The following is a 13,013-nucleotide window of genomic DNA, read 5'->3' on the forward strand; positions in this document are numbered from 1 at the left end:
AATAATCATTTTTATCAAAAAAACAAAACCGACTTCCATGATTCAAAACGGGGTTTTATGGTTTTTTAATAGTTCCTATGGCTTTAACTGAACGAAATTGAAATGGGACCACACTGCAGCTACTAGCTTTCCAATACAAAAAGAACTATCAAAATTGATTGACTCTGTGGAAAGTTATGCGGTAACAAACATAAAAAAAAAAAATACAGACGAATTGAATACCTCCTCCTTTTTGGAAGTCGGTAAAAAAAACAAAAATTTAATTTAGTTTCGCTTCAGCTTCGTACTAGGCTTAAGAGCCGTTTGATGAATCGAAACCTAAGCATTTATGTTCAACATAAATCCTTATGTGACAGCTTACGCAGAGGAAAAAATAAAGAATACGAGTTTATGTTCAACATAAATTATTTAAGTTTACAGTTAATTGTCATTGTGTTTGTTTTAAATATTAATTCTGCTGGCACCTTCTTAACTCAGGTTGTTTAAGTCCGGTTGTCATTGTAAATTTTGGATTAGGGTGGGGGTTAAGTTTGGATTCAGCAAATGACCCTTTATCTCAAAAAATCCAATTTGACAGTTTTTAAAAGCTTCAAAAATGATTTTTTTAAACTTATCGTCAAATTTTGAGATTATCATCAGGGAAAGGATGTTGTAAACCTAAAAATTTTAAAAAGCAAAATAAAATACACAAAAAGACATTTATTCAAACAAACAATAAACTATAAAAATAATTTTCGTAATTATCAAGCAACAGCGCCTTTAAAGAGCTGAAAGAGCTCTCTACATATGAAGAGATGTAGAGTCGGAGCCCGACTGAAGCACTCAATATCAGCCGTTTTCAAAATGTTTTTTTTTTTTTTTTTTATTTCAAATTTAAGAAAGGGTCATATATTTATAGGAGTCTGTTAAGCACATATCGACGGTTAAACTGCAAAACCTCGTAAGTCGTTTTTGGCTCTTTGTTTAGAAATCGAAAAAAACCTCTTAAAACAATTTAAAAAATGAAGGAAATAAAAAAATTGTTTATTTGATAACTCAAATCAACTATTTTTTCATTTCTTAATTTTTTAAAAAATTGTTTAAGAGGTTTTTTTCGATTTCTAAAAAAAGAGCCAAAAACGACTTACGAGGTTTTGCAGTTTAACCGTCGATATGTGTTGCACTATTGCCTAGAAAACATACAGAAAAGAACTGTTTACCATTTGATTCAAAATAAAAAAAAATCTGTGCCGAACTTTTTTAATACAGTTTTGATCTCCAGTTAGGTAGAATATTTTTTGTGTTCAAACTATAGCTGAACCACGTTGAACTCATCAACAAAATGGCTATTTCACGTAAAACTTTCAAAAATGTTTAGTAAAACCGTAAAAAGTAGACTCTAGATAAACTATATGATTTTTAAAAATAATTTCCCACTTAAAAAAAAAAAAAAAATCGCAATTCAACTAATGGTCTAATTACTCCCACAACAACCAATTTCAAAATTTTACTCGTTTTCAATAAGGACTTTGAAAGTTATTTAACGGAATTATATCAAGGCAAATATTCTTTAATGTTTTTTTAATTTTGGACTTTTGGCCAGCTTTTTTCTTGTAACTGTCCAATGTGAAACGGTCTTTCCCCAACCGTGTTCGATAGGTTTAAAATCTAGGGCCATCGTAATTTAAACCATGGCGCTTTTTAAAGTACACAGAAATGCAACTTGTGACGTTTGGTCAAGCATTTTTGTGTATCCTGAAGAATTTATCCAATAAGCGGTGGAATTGAATCCTCATATTCTTCCAAATTGTTGCTTATGTACAGTAGTTATAGAGTTTAACGATCCTTCTATCATGTATTGTGAGGTTTTTTTTTCACTCAGGAATATCCTCTAAATCGAAATCCTCGACTGCTCTGTCTCACCTTATTGATGAGCCAAGGTTTCAATTCTGTAGACAAAATAGGGTATTCAAACGATTTAGTAAGAAACTCTTCCATAACAGTTGCCTAGAGGGGGACAAAATTTGAGAATGTTCCGCCATCGTCTGAAGATCGATGTTTATAATCATCATTCGTCACCATTAACTTTCCTTCACGGTTCTGAGTAATAATTTTAAAATCAAAGAGATTTGTGTACCTAGTATATGTATAAAAACTCTGAAATGGGTATCATTAACATGCTTTCTCTAACTCCAACATGCGCGTAGGAAGGGGGGGTCCTAGGTGGGCCAGGCCCACCCTAAAAAATCAATGGCCCACCCTAGAAAAATCGACAGTTCTACGGAACTTTTAGTCTGGTATTAGCTCCCACTAACATTTTTTTTATAATATCGCTTGCTGAGAATTATAGGGCTGTATGTATGTATGTTTAATAATTCAATTAATTTTTTAATTAAAATTAATTTTTTAATTAAATTTAATTTTTTACAAAATTAAGATTTTTGGACGTTAAATATCTTTAAAACGGTTAGATACACGAAAATGGTGGCCAAGGCCTTTCTTGTAGAGCGTTCAATTTCCTACAAGAATATGTTAAGAAACCTAAAAAGCCGATTTATAAAAACATGATTTTTTTTAGTAGAAGGATAATGTAAAAATGGAAAATTGGGAAGCGAAGGACCTTCCCATTAGTTTAGTACAAAGATCTCATATTTGGTGAGTATATTCTAGAGATGTCTCGCAATCTATCGGAGTATAAATTAAAAAAAAAATTCGATTTTTTTGAACCAGCCTTGTGTTTATGTACATGTACATATATATTTCTTAGCCAGCGATATGTATAAATACCCCGTTTATATGAGCAGACTAAAAGGTCGGATTCAATAGGTAAATAAGCTTTTCCAATTTAAAATTTTTGCACAAGACCTTATTTCGATATTTAGACCGAGTGTGAATCGGGTTAAATACTTAGCCGAGAATACATTTTTCACACTTTTTAATTTCAGTTGTCAAAAATTTATCCTGCTCTGGGGGCCGGCTAAATTTTTATTTTCAGAAAATACATTCTTTGCAGAATTTTGTGTGTATTTTTTTGAATTACTAATCAAAAACTGAAAATAAAGAAAGAAAATTAAGAAAGCAGTACAACATTATGAGTGTGTATTAGGAAAAATTTATATTTTTCAATATATTTCATTTTATTGATGATGAAAAAAATTGTTAGTTACCCATTAATGGCAACACAAAAATAAAATTCACATGACAACGCGTGTTGGAAGTTTGAAAATTGTTAATATTTATACATTTTTTTACCCCTTTCGGACAAAGCGTTACTCTCATGTAACTTATTTTTAAAAATTCGTAAAAAATATTCCAGTAAATAATTTTTTAGGTTTCAATGGCTTAATTGAAAGATAAAGTCGAATATTATACTTTTATTTTTTTTTTATCGAGAAGGGAATGAAATTCACATTTTTTTTTCAATTTTTTTTTATATGTGGTCATAATTTTGAAAAAAAGATATAAGAAATGTTAATCCAGAAAGTATTTTGTTTTTTAGCTTAGAAGAATTAGCATACATTATTGTTCCATAAAAAGTTATTTTCTCAGTTGTGCGACTTTTTTTGGTGGTCATAGGCAGTGCATATTACTTACATGTAACATGAGAGTAACACATTAGTTTTGCTATTTATTATTTTGGAAAATAACTTTTTGCTATTCATATTTCTTAGTTGTGGTGTTTTGATACGATGATACTGAAAAAACATTTTTTAATATTGATTTTGATAGCTTGGGTTCTAAAGGGTTAAAAACTTTAATTCTTTCGATTTGCAGAAAAATAATCTACGTTAAAAATGTATCCAAATTCACATAGCTAAATTAAGCCAAAGATAATTTTTTATTCACCAGACATTTAAATGTCAAAAATGTATCCTTTGCTAAATATTTAACATACGGCCTTATAGTCACCAGGCATGGAAAAGTCAATACAATTGTATCGAATTCGATACAAATGGGTTTGCTCAAGTACAAAAATACAATTTGTCTAAATTCGATACAATTTTTTAATCTGTGTCTTAAAAATTATTTTGCAATCTAATATTAAAAAAAAAGAGGAAATCAAAAGTATTTAAAACGAAAGATCTTTTTGTTTAAGTTTTAATTTAGTTTCAGATTTTTTTAACCAAATAAAGTTACAATTTGAGTATAGTGACTTGTGTTTTTTTTTTAAATATTTATAAAACTGATTGTAAACCCTTTTTTTGACATTCATCAGCAAATATTGAAAATGCTGTTCAAATTAGAGATAGCATTAAGTCCGAAGACCTGCAAACTTTTATACCTATGGAAAAGGCATGTTAGTGTAGATTAAATTTCATGAAAATCAAAGAAAACACGTTATTATTTATGCCTTTTCATAGAGTTTTGGTATTTATCGAATATTTAAGTTTGTAAAACTAATTTTAAGTTCAAAACTGAGCCATTACCTGAAAACCAAAATTGCACTTTTGGTGCCCAAGATTTTTTTAAATTTTTTTAATACTTGTAGTCTTTTGTGAATATGTACTTTTTTCCATATTTATTAATAGCGAAATTAAGTAAAAATTACTCTTTTATGCACAAAATAGTGAAATGTATAGAGTTTTTGCAAATAAAACATTTTGATTAAATTTTATATTAATTTCTCGCAGTGAAAAATATATTTCAATACAATTGTATCCATTTCAGTACAATTCAAATTAAATTTTCAGAACAATTAAAAAATGTAATTTTCCATCCCTGATAGTCACTCTCATACAACAACTTTTATTTACAAATTTTTATATGTACCTACACTTCTGGTTTAAGTTTCAAGAGCACCTTAAATAAGGTCAGTTTTTAAAGCCAATCGGCAATCGCTGTCATAAATTGTGACTGAATTCAACATTTGTGTCGCTCAAAATAAAAGTGATGTAACTCCATTCAATTGCATTTCGATATAGCAAGCTTTTAAAAAACGGAATACCATATTACACTACACAATATAAAAACAAAAACCAGTAACTATCAAAAATATATTGCGTATTTGGAGTTGGTTCCTTCTTATATTGAAAGAAATTAACAAAATACGATACCATTGAGCAAAAAACACACATTTAAAAAAAAAATTAGTTAAACCACTATTATTTTAAACACCACATTTACCGATCAAATATATTATTAAAAATTAACTTTTGGCAAATTTTAAGTTATAAAAAACAACAGAGATTGGTGAATTATTTGCCAATTAAAGGAGCAAAGTAAATAAAATGCACGGCTGTGTCATGTACTTGCTGGTAGTTCAAAACACTTTTATGTTAGTTTACAGATTTTAAGGGCTTCATTTATATAAGGCTAGGCGCACACATGCGATTTTAGTCACGCGATTATTTAGTCGCAAAAATGGATCACAAGGATTTCAATGGCTGTGAACACACATGCTTCTCGCGATTTGAATTTGAAAATTGTGTCTACAGTCATTGAAATTGTTGTCATCTAATTTGCGACTGAATAATCGCGCGATCAAAATCGCATGTGTGCGCTTAGCCTAAATTTCAAGGAAATTTTGTTGATGTTGGGGAAGAGTCGACATTTAGGGCAAAGTTTTGTTAAATCATTTTTGTTTTTGTTATTTGACTTTTTTGAGAAAATTAAAAATGCAGTTTTACGTCTGCAAAGTTTAATCAAAATCGTTAGAGCCGTTTTCCAGTTATTTGGTATAACTTCAAAAATTTTAATGGGAGGTACACTTTCTAATTAAGGTAGAAAAAGAACAAAAAAAAAAACAACTTTCAGAATTCTAAAAAAATCATCTGTACCAAATTTGAAGAAAATCTGTCCACGCGTTTATGGCTGTTGAAATGGGTACAGATGGACGTACAGACGCACGGAAAGAATTCCTAGATCCACTTTTTCAGAATTGTCCACCATCGTAATGTTCAAATTTTTTTTCGATACGAAACCAATACTTGCCTTATATAGACCTAGTAAAAAAAATTGCACACTCATGGTTATGGCTTCAGGTCGACGATATCATCTGGCCCACCCTAGATAAAATCTCTAGCTACGCCCATGAACTCCAATGACATATTTAATTAGAGTCTCGATTTGAGTTTCCTTTTTTTATTTGATAAAAGTAAAAACTTGAACAATATAACACTCGGCTAGGTTTCTTTTTATTTAACTGACCTTATATTTGGAGTCTGTGGTGGTCACTGTGGTGTATGCGTAACTTTTTTTTATATACAAAAACTCATACACCTAATATAAAATTATATCGTTGACCAAATAATCCACCCTGTTGTTTATTTAAGTCCAAAATAAAAGAAAAGCAAACCAAAGTGTGCAACACACCCAATAGCAGTGGATACGTTGGAAACTTTGGCCCAGATGTTAAGTTTACAGAAATTTTCTTAAACGCAAATTAGGGATCAAGACTTCTAATGGCTTTGCTAGTTTTCATTTTTGAAGAATCCCTTCAACTGATAATAAGCAAAGGCTGCCTAAGTTAAACAATATCTTATACATTTCTTTTGTTGCAATTAAAAACTAACATGAGGTTTGGATATGTAACAATCCCTAAATAATCAAGCATAGAATTAATTTTCTTTCAACATTCCATTTATAAAATACATGCGAACAGATAATGTCCCCTACAGCTTAAATAACTTGTTAATATTAAAATGCTACAAAAAGCTCTTATTAAGAAATATTGCTTCCATAATAATAATCTTCTTGTTGTCGTTGTGTTGTCGTCGGGCGGAGACAGCTGCTGCTCCAAAAGTATAGGAACTGAAAAACTCATTGAAGAAAAAAATACAAAAAAGAAAAAAGAAAAACATTTTAAAGTTTATCCGTTGACGTTGATACAAACAACACCCAAAGGTATACAACATAATGGTTTCTGTTACACTTTTTTTTTCCTTCTCTCTCTCAATCTCACTCTATATATTTTCACTTGAGGAGCTCTTTGCAAGAACATCCTTTTGAGTTTGTTTAAAAAATTGTATGTTTACTTTGTACCACACACACCATTCCTACATACGTACAGTTTGTCCCATTTGCATCGTAAAAAGAGAAAAGTAAACATATGATTGTCCTTAATAGATAGTGCTCTTATCATGTTCGGAAAAATTCCATACATATAAAGAGTATACTTTCGGCTATATGACACATTTTTAGAAAAAAAAAACCATCCCGCATGAAAACCTCGGTACTCGATGCAGTCTTATAAAAAAAAAAACTTCCCGCGGCGGCAGCAGTGTGATATTCAAGTTGTCTCAAACAGAAAAACTAGACACCTTCATTTTACTCTTGGAATGTCTCTCTCTTTGCTGCATTTTTTGTTAAACACACAAAAAAAAAAAAGAAAGGAATTCCGATTTATACAGGTGCACACTTGCACACAGTAGAGTGAACACTGTCATACTGTGTGTCTAATAAAAGTTTCCTTTTTTTTTAATCACACTTAGATGGCCCCGAGATGATTATAGTTTTTTTGTATGAATTTCAGCAGCCCCATGGACTTGTTCATTCAATTTATACTTTAACAATGAAAGCAAATTGCGAATTATATAGAATCTAAAAAAAGGATTTTGTGAACATCTTTGCGCTAGACGAAGAGAGATAGTATTTCCAAAATAAATAAACAGAGTTTCATTTATTGAATTTGTAATTTCTTTTTTTTGGAAGACATATTGTACGAGTAGCTTATGCTTGTGAACAAAATAATAAAGTATGACTCATGGCCTCAAACGGGGCACACGTTTAGAATAATAAAATTGGTCAAGTATGCTTAATTCAACCGTTTTAGATATTTCGAATTAAATGCTTTTGAGCAATTTTAATTAAAAGATAGAATCTTGATTTAGAACTTATATCATTACTCGATTTGAATATTTTAATCAGACTTTCTTACTTCATTTCAAACTCTTCTACTAGGAGTGACAACGTAATTTTTTATTTGAAAAAAATGTGTTATTCATGCTGTATTGCTACCAGCGCACATAGGAGTATTTGCAGTAAATTTCTGGTCATAAGTCGATTTTCTGAAAATCAAAATTGACACCAAAAAGTTTGGCAATGTGGGTGCAAAATAAACCTGTGTCAATATGCTGCACTCATTTTTTTGTTTTTCGATCGTGTCTTATTAAAAAGTGAGTTCAAAGTTAACTGTTACATCTACCTCATTTTTATTTGAATTCGAAGTATTTTGGTAAGAGTTATTCTATATGCGATATCGAAGTGTTGTGATAGAAATCTAAAAAAAATTAAATGGAGAAATCTTCTTCAGTTATTTATTAACGATATTAATAAAGTTTTGAAAATGTTAGATGGTTTTTTCTATTTTAATTCGGGCTTAGAACTAGTATCTAAAAACTTGATATTTTTGGTAAGTTATTATTTTAACTTTAATGATTTTGTTTTAGTATACCCCGTTATTCGGCGATGAATTGAAACTTATGAGTTAGTTTATATATTCTTTAACACAATGCAACAAAAATTGGGTGCTCTTAGGTGCTCTTTAGAGAATCGAGGGTCAATTAGTTTTTCACTTTCTGATAGAAAATACTCCTTACTTTATGCAACGTTTTTTATTTTTAAATTAAATTTACTGATGTTATTAGTGTATTTTATTTTGGGTGATCTTAATCAAGGTTGGGGAAGAGAGAAAAGAAACTGAGAATTGCGTATTAGGGATGAGGAAAAAATTTTGAGAAAAATAATGTCGACAGGCGGAGTACAGGCCATTAATCAATTTTTTTAGTTTTTGGTAAAAAAAATAAAAATAACAAAAACTAGGTTTATATTGTATTTTCTTGTAGGAATACTCATTTTAAACAGAAATAATAACAAAAACCACGAAAAATAATTATGGCCAGGTTTTTGATGACAATACTCGCTGCAGCGAGGAGACTGTTAATTAATTTTTTTTTAATTTAACACCGAATTCTTAAATATTGAAGCTATACTTTCTAAATAATTTTCAAATACCCGCATTAAAAACCTTTCAAAATATACCAATAATTTTTTGATATCAATCAAAAACACAAAATCTAAGGGGTTATGCATTAATATTAACAAATAATAAGGTTTAAATAACAAATGTTAAGTGAGATATTAACTGTAGAGGAGAGACAACAAATGAGTTTACTTTAAATAAAAACACACATCAAGGGACAAATAAATTTATTAGCAATAAACAAACCATGATTACTTTTTATAATTCAAAGAGTACTTGCCCTCATTTATTACGATGGTAAACCCACAATTTCCTTAGCAATTTCCTCATCGATTACGTCTTCCTTGTCGGAGCACTCAATATCCGTATCGCCATTTATTTGGCCATTCTGAAAGTAAAAGTTTTTGAAAGAAAAAAGGTACTTCTCTTTTGCATTAGAAGCGGGTAATTTGAAATTCGGTTTTCATCATCTTCTTATGATTATCTCTTATATCTTGTTGACTAAATTTTGGTTCTCGACATCACCATTTAGATACTATATACTTAAAATTGTTTGGACAAAATGTTTTTTGCTGCTATTTGTTATTAATATATGTATTTAAAAAGTATTTAATAAATTATTTGTTTTTTTTTATTCGTTTCAGAAATACGTTAGTGAACTATCTACAGTTCGAGATTGTGCAACAGAATGTGCAGAAAAAGGTACTTAAAATATTAACCAGTTACTGTTTTACTTTATAAAATATTTTGGTAAAGAATGGCCAGTAAATCTATGATTTTTTTTTTTGCATAAGAAGTTAGCGAATTTTCCGTAGAGTACGCTCTTAATTACTCCATTTTATTCAAATTTCATTTGTTAGTAAAGTATAACCCGTTTTCCAGGCAAGAATACGATAACTCAGGCGTTAAAAAGCATTTTCTTTTACTATGGGAGGGACAGGGTTTAAAACCAGGAAGAGTTAATTTAAAGAAAAATTACTAAAAGTAAAAATATAATTGTTTTAAAACAACGGCAACACTAGCAGTAATGAATTATACATTTTGTAAAAGCCAAAATTCCACACTTAATTTTAAGCAATTATTTCAAGCCAATAATTCAAAGTCAAATGTTGGAATAAAAAACTTTTACAAATCCCAATCATTGCAACATTTTTTAAGACATCAAATTTTTATACAAAATTTACTGGTTTTAACTTTGAAATCGATTGATTCAAAAACAATTGATTGAAATAACTTAATTTAAAAACAAAAATTAAGTTTAAATTTATGGATTTTGAAAATGGTATCATACATTATTGTATAAGTATTGTAATTTCTTTTAATATAATTTTTGGTTTTAAGTCATTTTTAGAAAATTGCCCCTCCCTCCTCAACGGCTACCCCTTCTGTAGTAAAAACCTCTTAACAAAGACCGTTATCCATTCAAGTACTCAACTTGTCTGATTAACTGCTCAAGAAAAACTCTATATTCATTAACTGATAAGTTAAAAAAAAAAATTCCACATACGCCCCAGTGTACCCCTAAGTTAAGATGCATGAAAAACTTTAACTCTGATTACTCAATTTTTAAGAATAGGTACCGAATGCAATTTTTTTGTGATTATCAAATACATAATATAATTATAACGAATTGATAACGAAACAAAAACTAGAAAGCTACTTCATAAGTTTTTCTTATTCAAATTGCGTCAGAAACCGTTATATAATAAATTTGTATGTTTAATAAAAATTAACTTCTAAAAATAAAACAAAAAATCACTTTCTCTGATTCTAATTTTTTCAATAGAAATTTGGGAAACCAAAACATACTGTTGCACAGAAGAAGGCTGCAATGGATCAACTAAATCAACATCATCATCGATACTCCTATTCTTCCTCACAATTGTTCTTACACCAATTATTTTCATTAGACACTGAAAATCCTACTACGCCTTTCATTTTTAATGAATAAAAAAAAAAAATAATACATATACATATAAATATAAATATATATATATTATAAAAAAAATACAAGAACACAACATCGAAATACTAGTAATTAAAAAAAAAAATGTAATAATGATATAAAAATATAAACATTCATTATATTTTTAACTTAAGAAATTGCACAACCCAGTTCTAATCTGGTGTAAATTAGATAATATTTTGAATTAATGCAATTTCGAGCATATTTTCCATTACAAAAACAAAAAAATTAAATACACACACATGGGACCTTTAATAAATAAAAACATAAGTAAAAAAAAAATGCTTGCAAGTTTTTCGTTTAGTAAACAAAAAAATATAAAAAAATAATAATTATTGCAATATTGAATTATACGTTAGCTTTTATCAAAGCCAGTAGTAAACACTAGTCTTCCCAAAAGTTGAATAACAAATAAAAAAAATAAACACTAAAATTTACTATAAACTTGAATTTAAAAAAAAAATCATAAATCATTTTTAATGCACAAAATATAATAATTTTTAATTTTTGTTTAAATATACGATTAAGACATTTTCTGATAAAAAAAAACATAATTTCTTAGCATATTTAATAAATTGTGTTACAAGTGTATATTAAATAATTGGCGCATCATTTGAAAATTCTTTAAACTTTTAAGCTTTTGTGATGATCCTAAAACAATTTTTCAAAAATCAATTTTTAAATAATATATTTCACATAAAAAAAAATTACAAAATAATTCATTCTAGAGTACATACATTTTTACAGTTTTAGTAGAAATAAAAACTAATTCTAATCAAAAATATTTCTTATATGTGTTTTTTTTTTTTAATCTATAAGTTTAAAACTGCTTTTTGAATTGTTCAAAATTATTTAAAAATTTATATATTTAAAATCATGCTTTAAAAAATAAATTAAAATTTCTAAAAGACAAACACAATAACCGCAATATATAAATAGAGATTTCGTTCAAATTAGAATTCATAAAGTGCTCAAAACGCAATCTGAAAAATAAAAAAAAAAAATTTAAAAATGTTTATAAGCCTAAATATTCTAAAATGAACGATTCATAGGAGATAGTCAAAGAGTAATTTTTATCGAAAGTAGTATAAAATGTAACACCAAAAAAACAATAGGAAAGCAATAAACTGTTTACTTACAAAAAATAATAACAAATACATAAGAATACAACAAAAAATGTTATCTAAATTCAAATAAAACTAAATTATACTTACAAAAAAAATGAGATTAATTGTAAAATATTAAAACCAAAAAACATTATAAAGTAGTAAGCCGAAAATATTAATAAATACAAAAAAAAAAAACATCCACATTCTTATATGTGCAAGAAATTCTAAATTATACAATCGTATAAAACTTATAGTGAAATTTATAATTAAAATTAATTTATAAATAAAATATAATATCTTATAAAAATAAATTTTCAAGTTAATTTAGTTTTCTGTTTTCTTTTTTTCTTTTGTCGTCGAATGGAAGAGGAAGATAAGTTGCCAAATAAAAAAACGTTTGCAACGTATCTATGTTGGAGCTGCCGTTAATATGCTCAAGTTTAAATTAAGTTCATTCTTTTTTCTTTTTGTATTGAAAAATGTACAATTATTATTAATATAATTAATTATAGGACGATAAATTAAGTGTTAGGGTTGAAAAATAGTAACCTAATACAAATTTATGAAATAAAAAATTTATTGATTTATATGGAGTTGTTTTATTTTTTTATAATTTAATTTTAATATTTTGAACAAATGTTGAACAAATGTTGCTGATTGAAAAGGTAGTATTATGGTAGCCCAAAAGTAAAATTTAAAAAAAATTCAGAAAATTAATCTTATTACTTCGAAAACTTGGTGAGTATGGAAGTCTTATAATTAAGTATGTATGGTCAAAACCATACATCAAAAAGGTTTTACATAAAACACCGCTTTCCAGACTTTTCAAAAGTCAAAAACTTTTTGGGTAACTTTTTGATTGAAAAAAAGTCTATTTTTTCTAATTTAATTCGTCAAAAATTGATTTTGTCTTAAAAAAATTAAAAACATAAAAAGTAAGTTTTAATCAAATTTTTCGCATTTTTCTCAGTATTATTGAGGTAAGATAAAAAAAAAATTTATGTACATTTTTTAACTACGACCTACAACCTTTGTATTT

The 13,013-nt window shown here is 27.9% G+C and overlaps 1 protein-coding gene and 1 long non-coding RNA gene across 2 annotated transcripts in view; both read left to right on the forward strand.

The window, feature by feature from the left end:
* Positions 1–12,561, forward strand: part of LOC129913524 (uncharacterized) — a 72,948-nt gene extending 60,387 nt beyond the window's left edge. The window contains exons 2-3 of the mRNA XM_055992259.1: positions 9,544–9,601; positions 10,686–12,561. Of these exons, the coding sequence (XP_055848234.1) occupies positions 9,544–9,601; positions 10,686–10,816 (189 nt within the window). The 3' untranslated portion in view covers positions 10,817–12,561. The remainder of the gene's footprint in view (positions 1–9,543; positions 9,602–10,685) is intronic.
* Positions 8,175–8,598, forward strand: LOC129913526 (uncharacterized). The gene is made up of 2 exons (XR_008772065.1): positions 8,175–8,273; positions 8,307–8,598. It is a non-coding gene; the product is annotated as an uncharacterized LOC129913526 (long non-coding RNA).
* Positions 12,562–13,013: the final 452 nt, after the last annotated feature.

The sequence above is a fragment of the Episyrphus balteatus genome, chromosome 3, assembly GCF_945859705.1.
Source record: "Episyrphus balteatus chromosome 3, idEpiBalt1.1, whole genome shotgun sequence".
NCBI lineage: Eukaryota > Metazoa > Arthropoda > Insecta > Diptera > Syrphidae > Episyrphus > Episyrphus balteatus.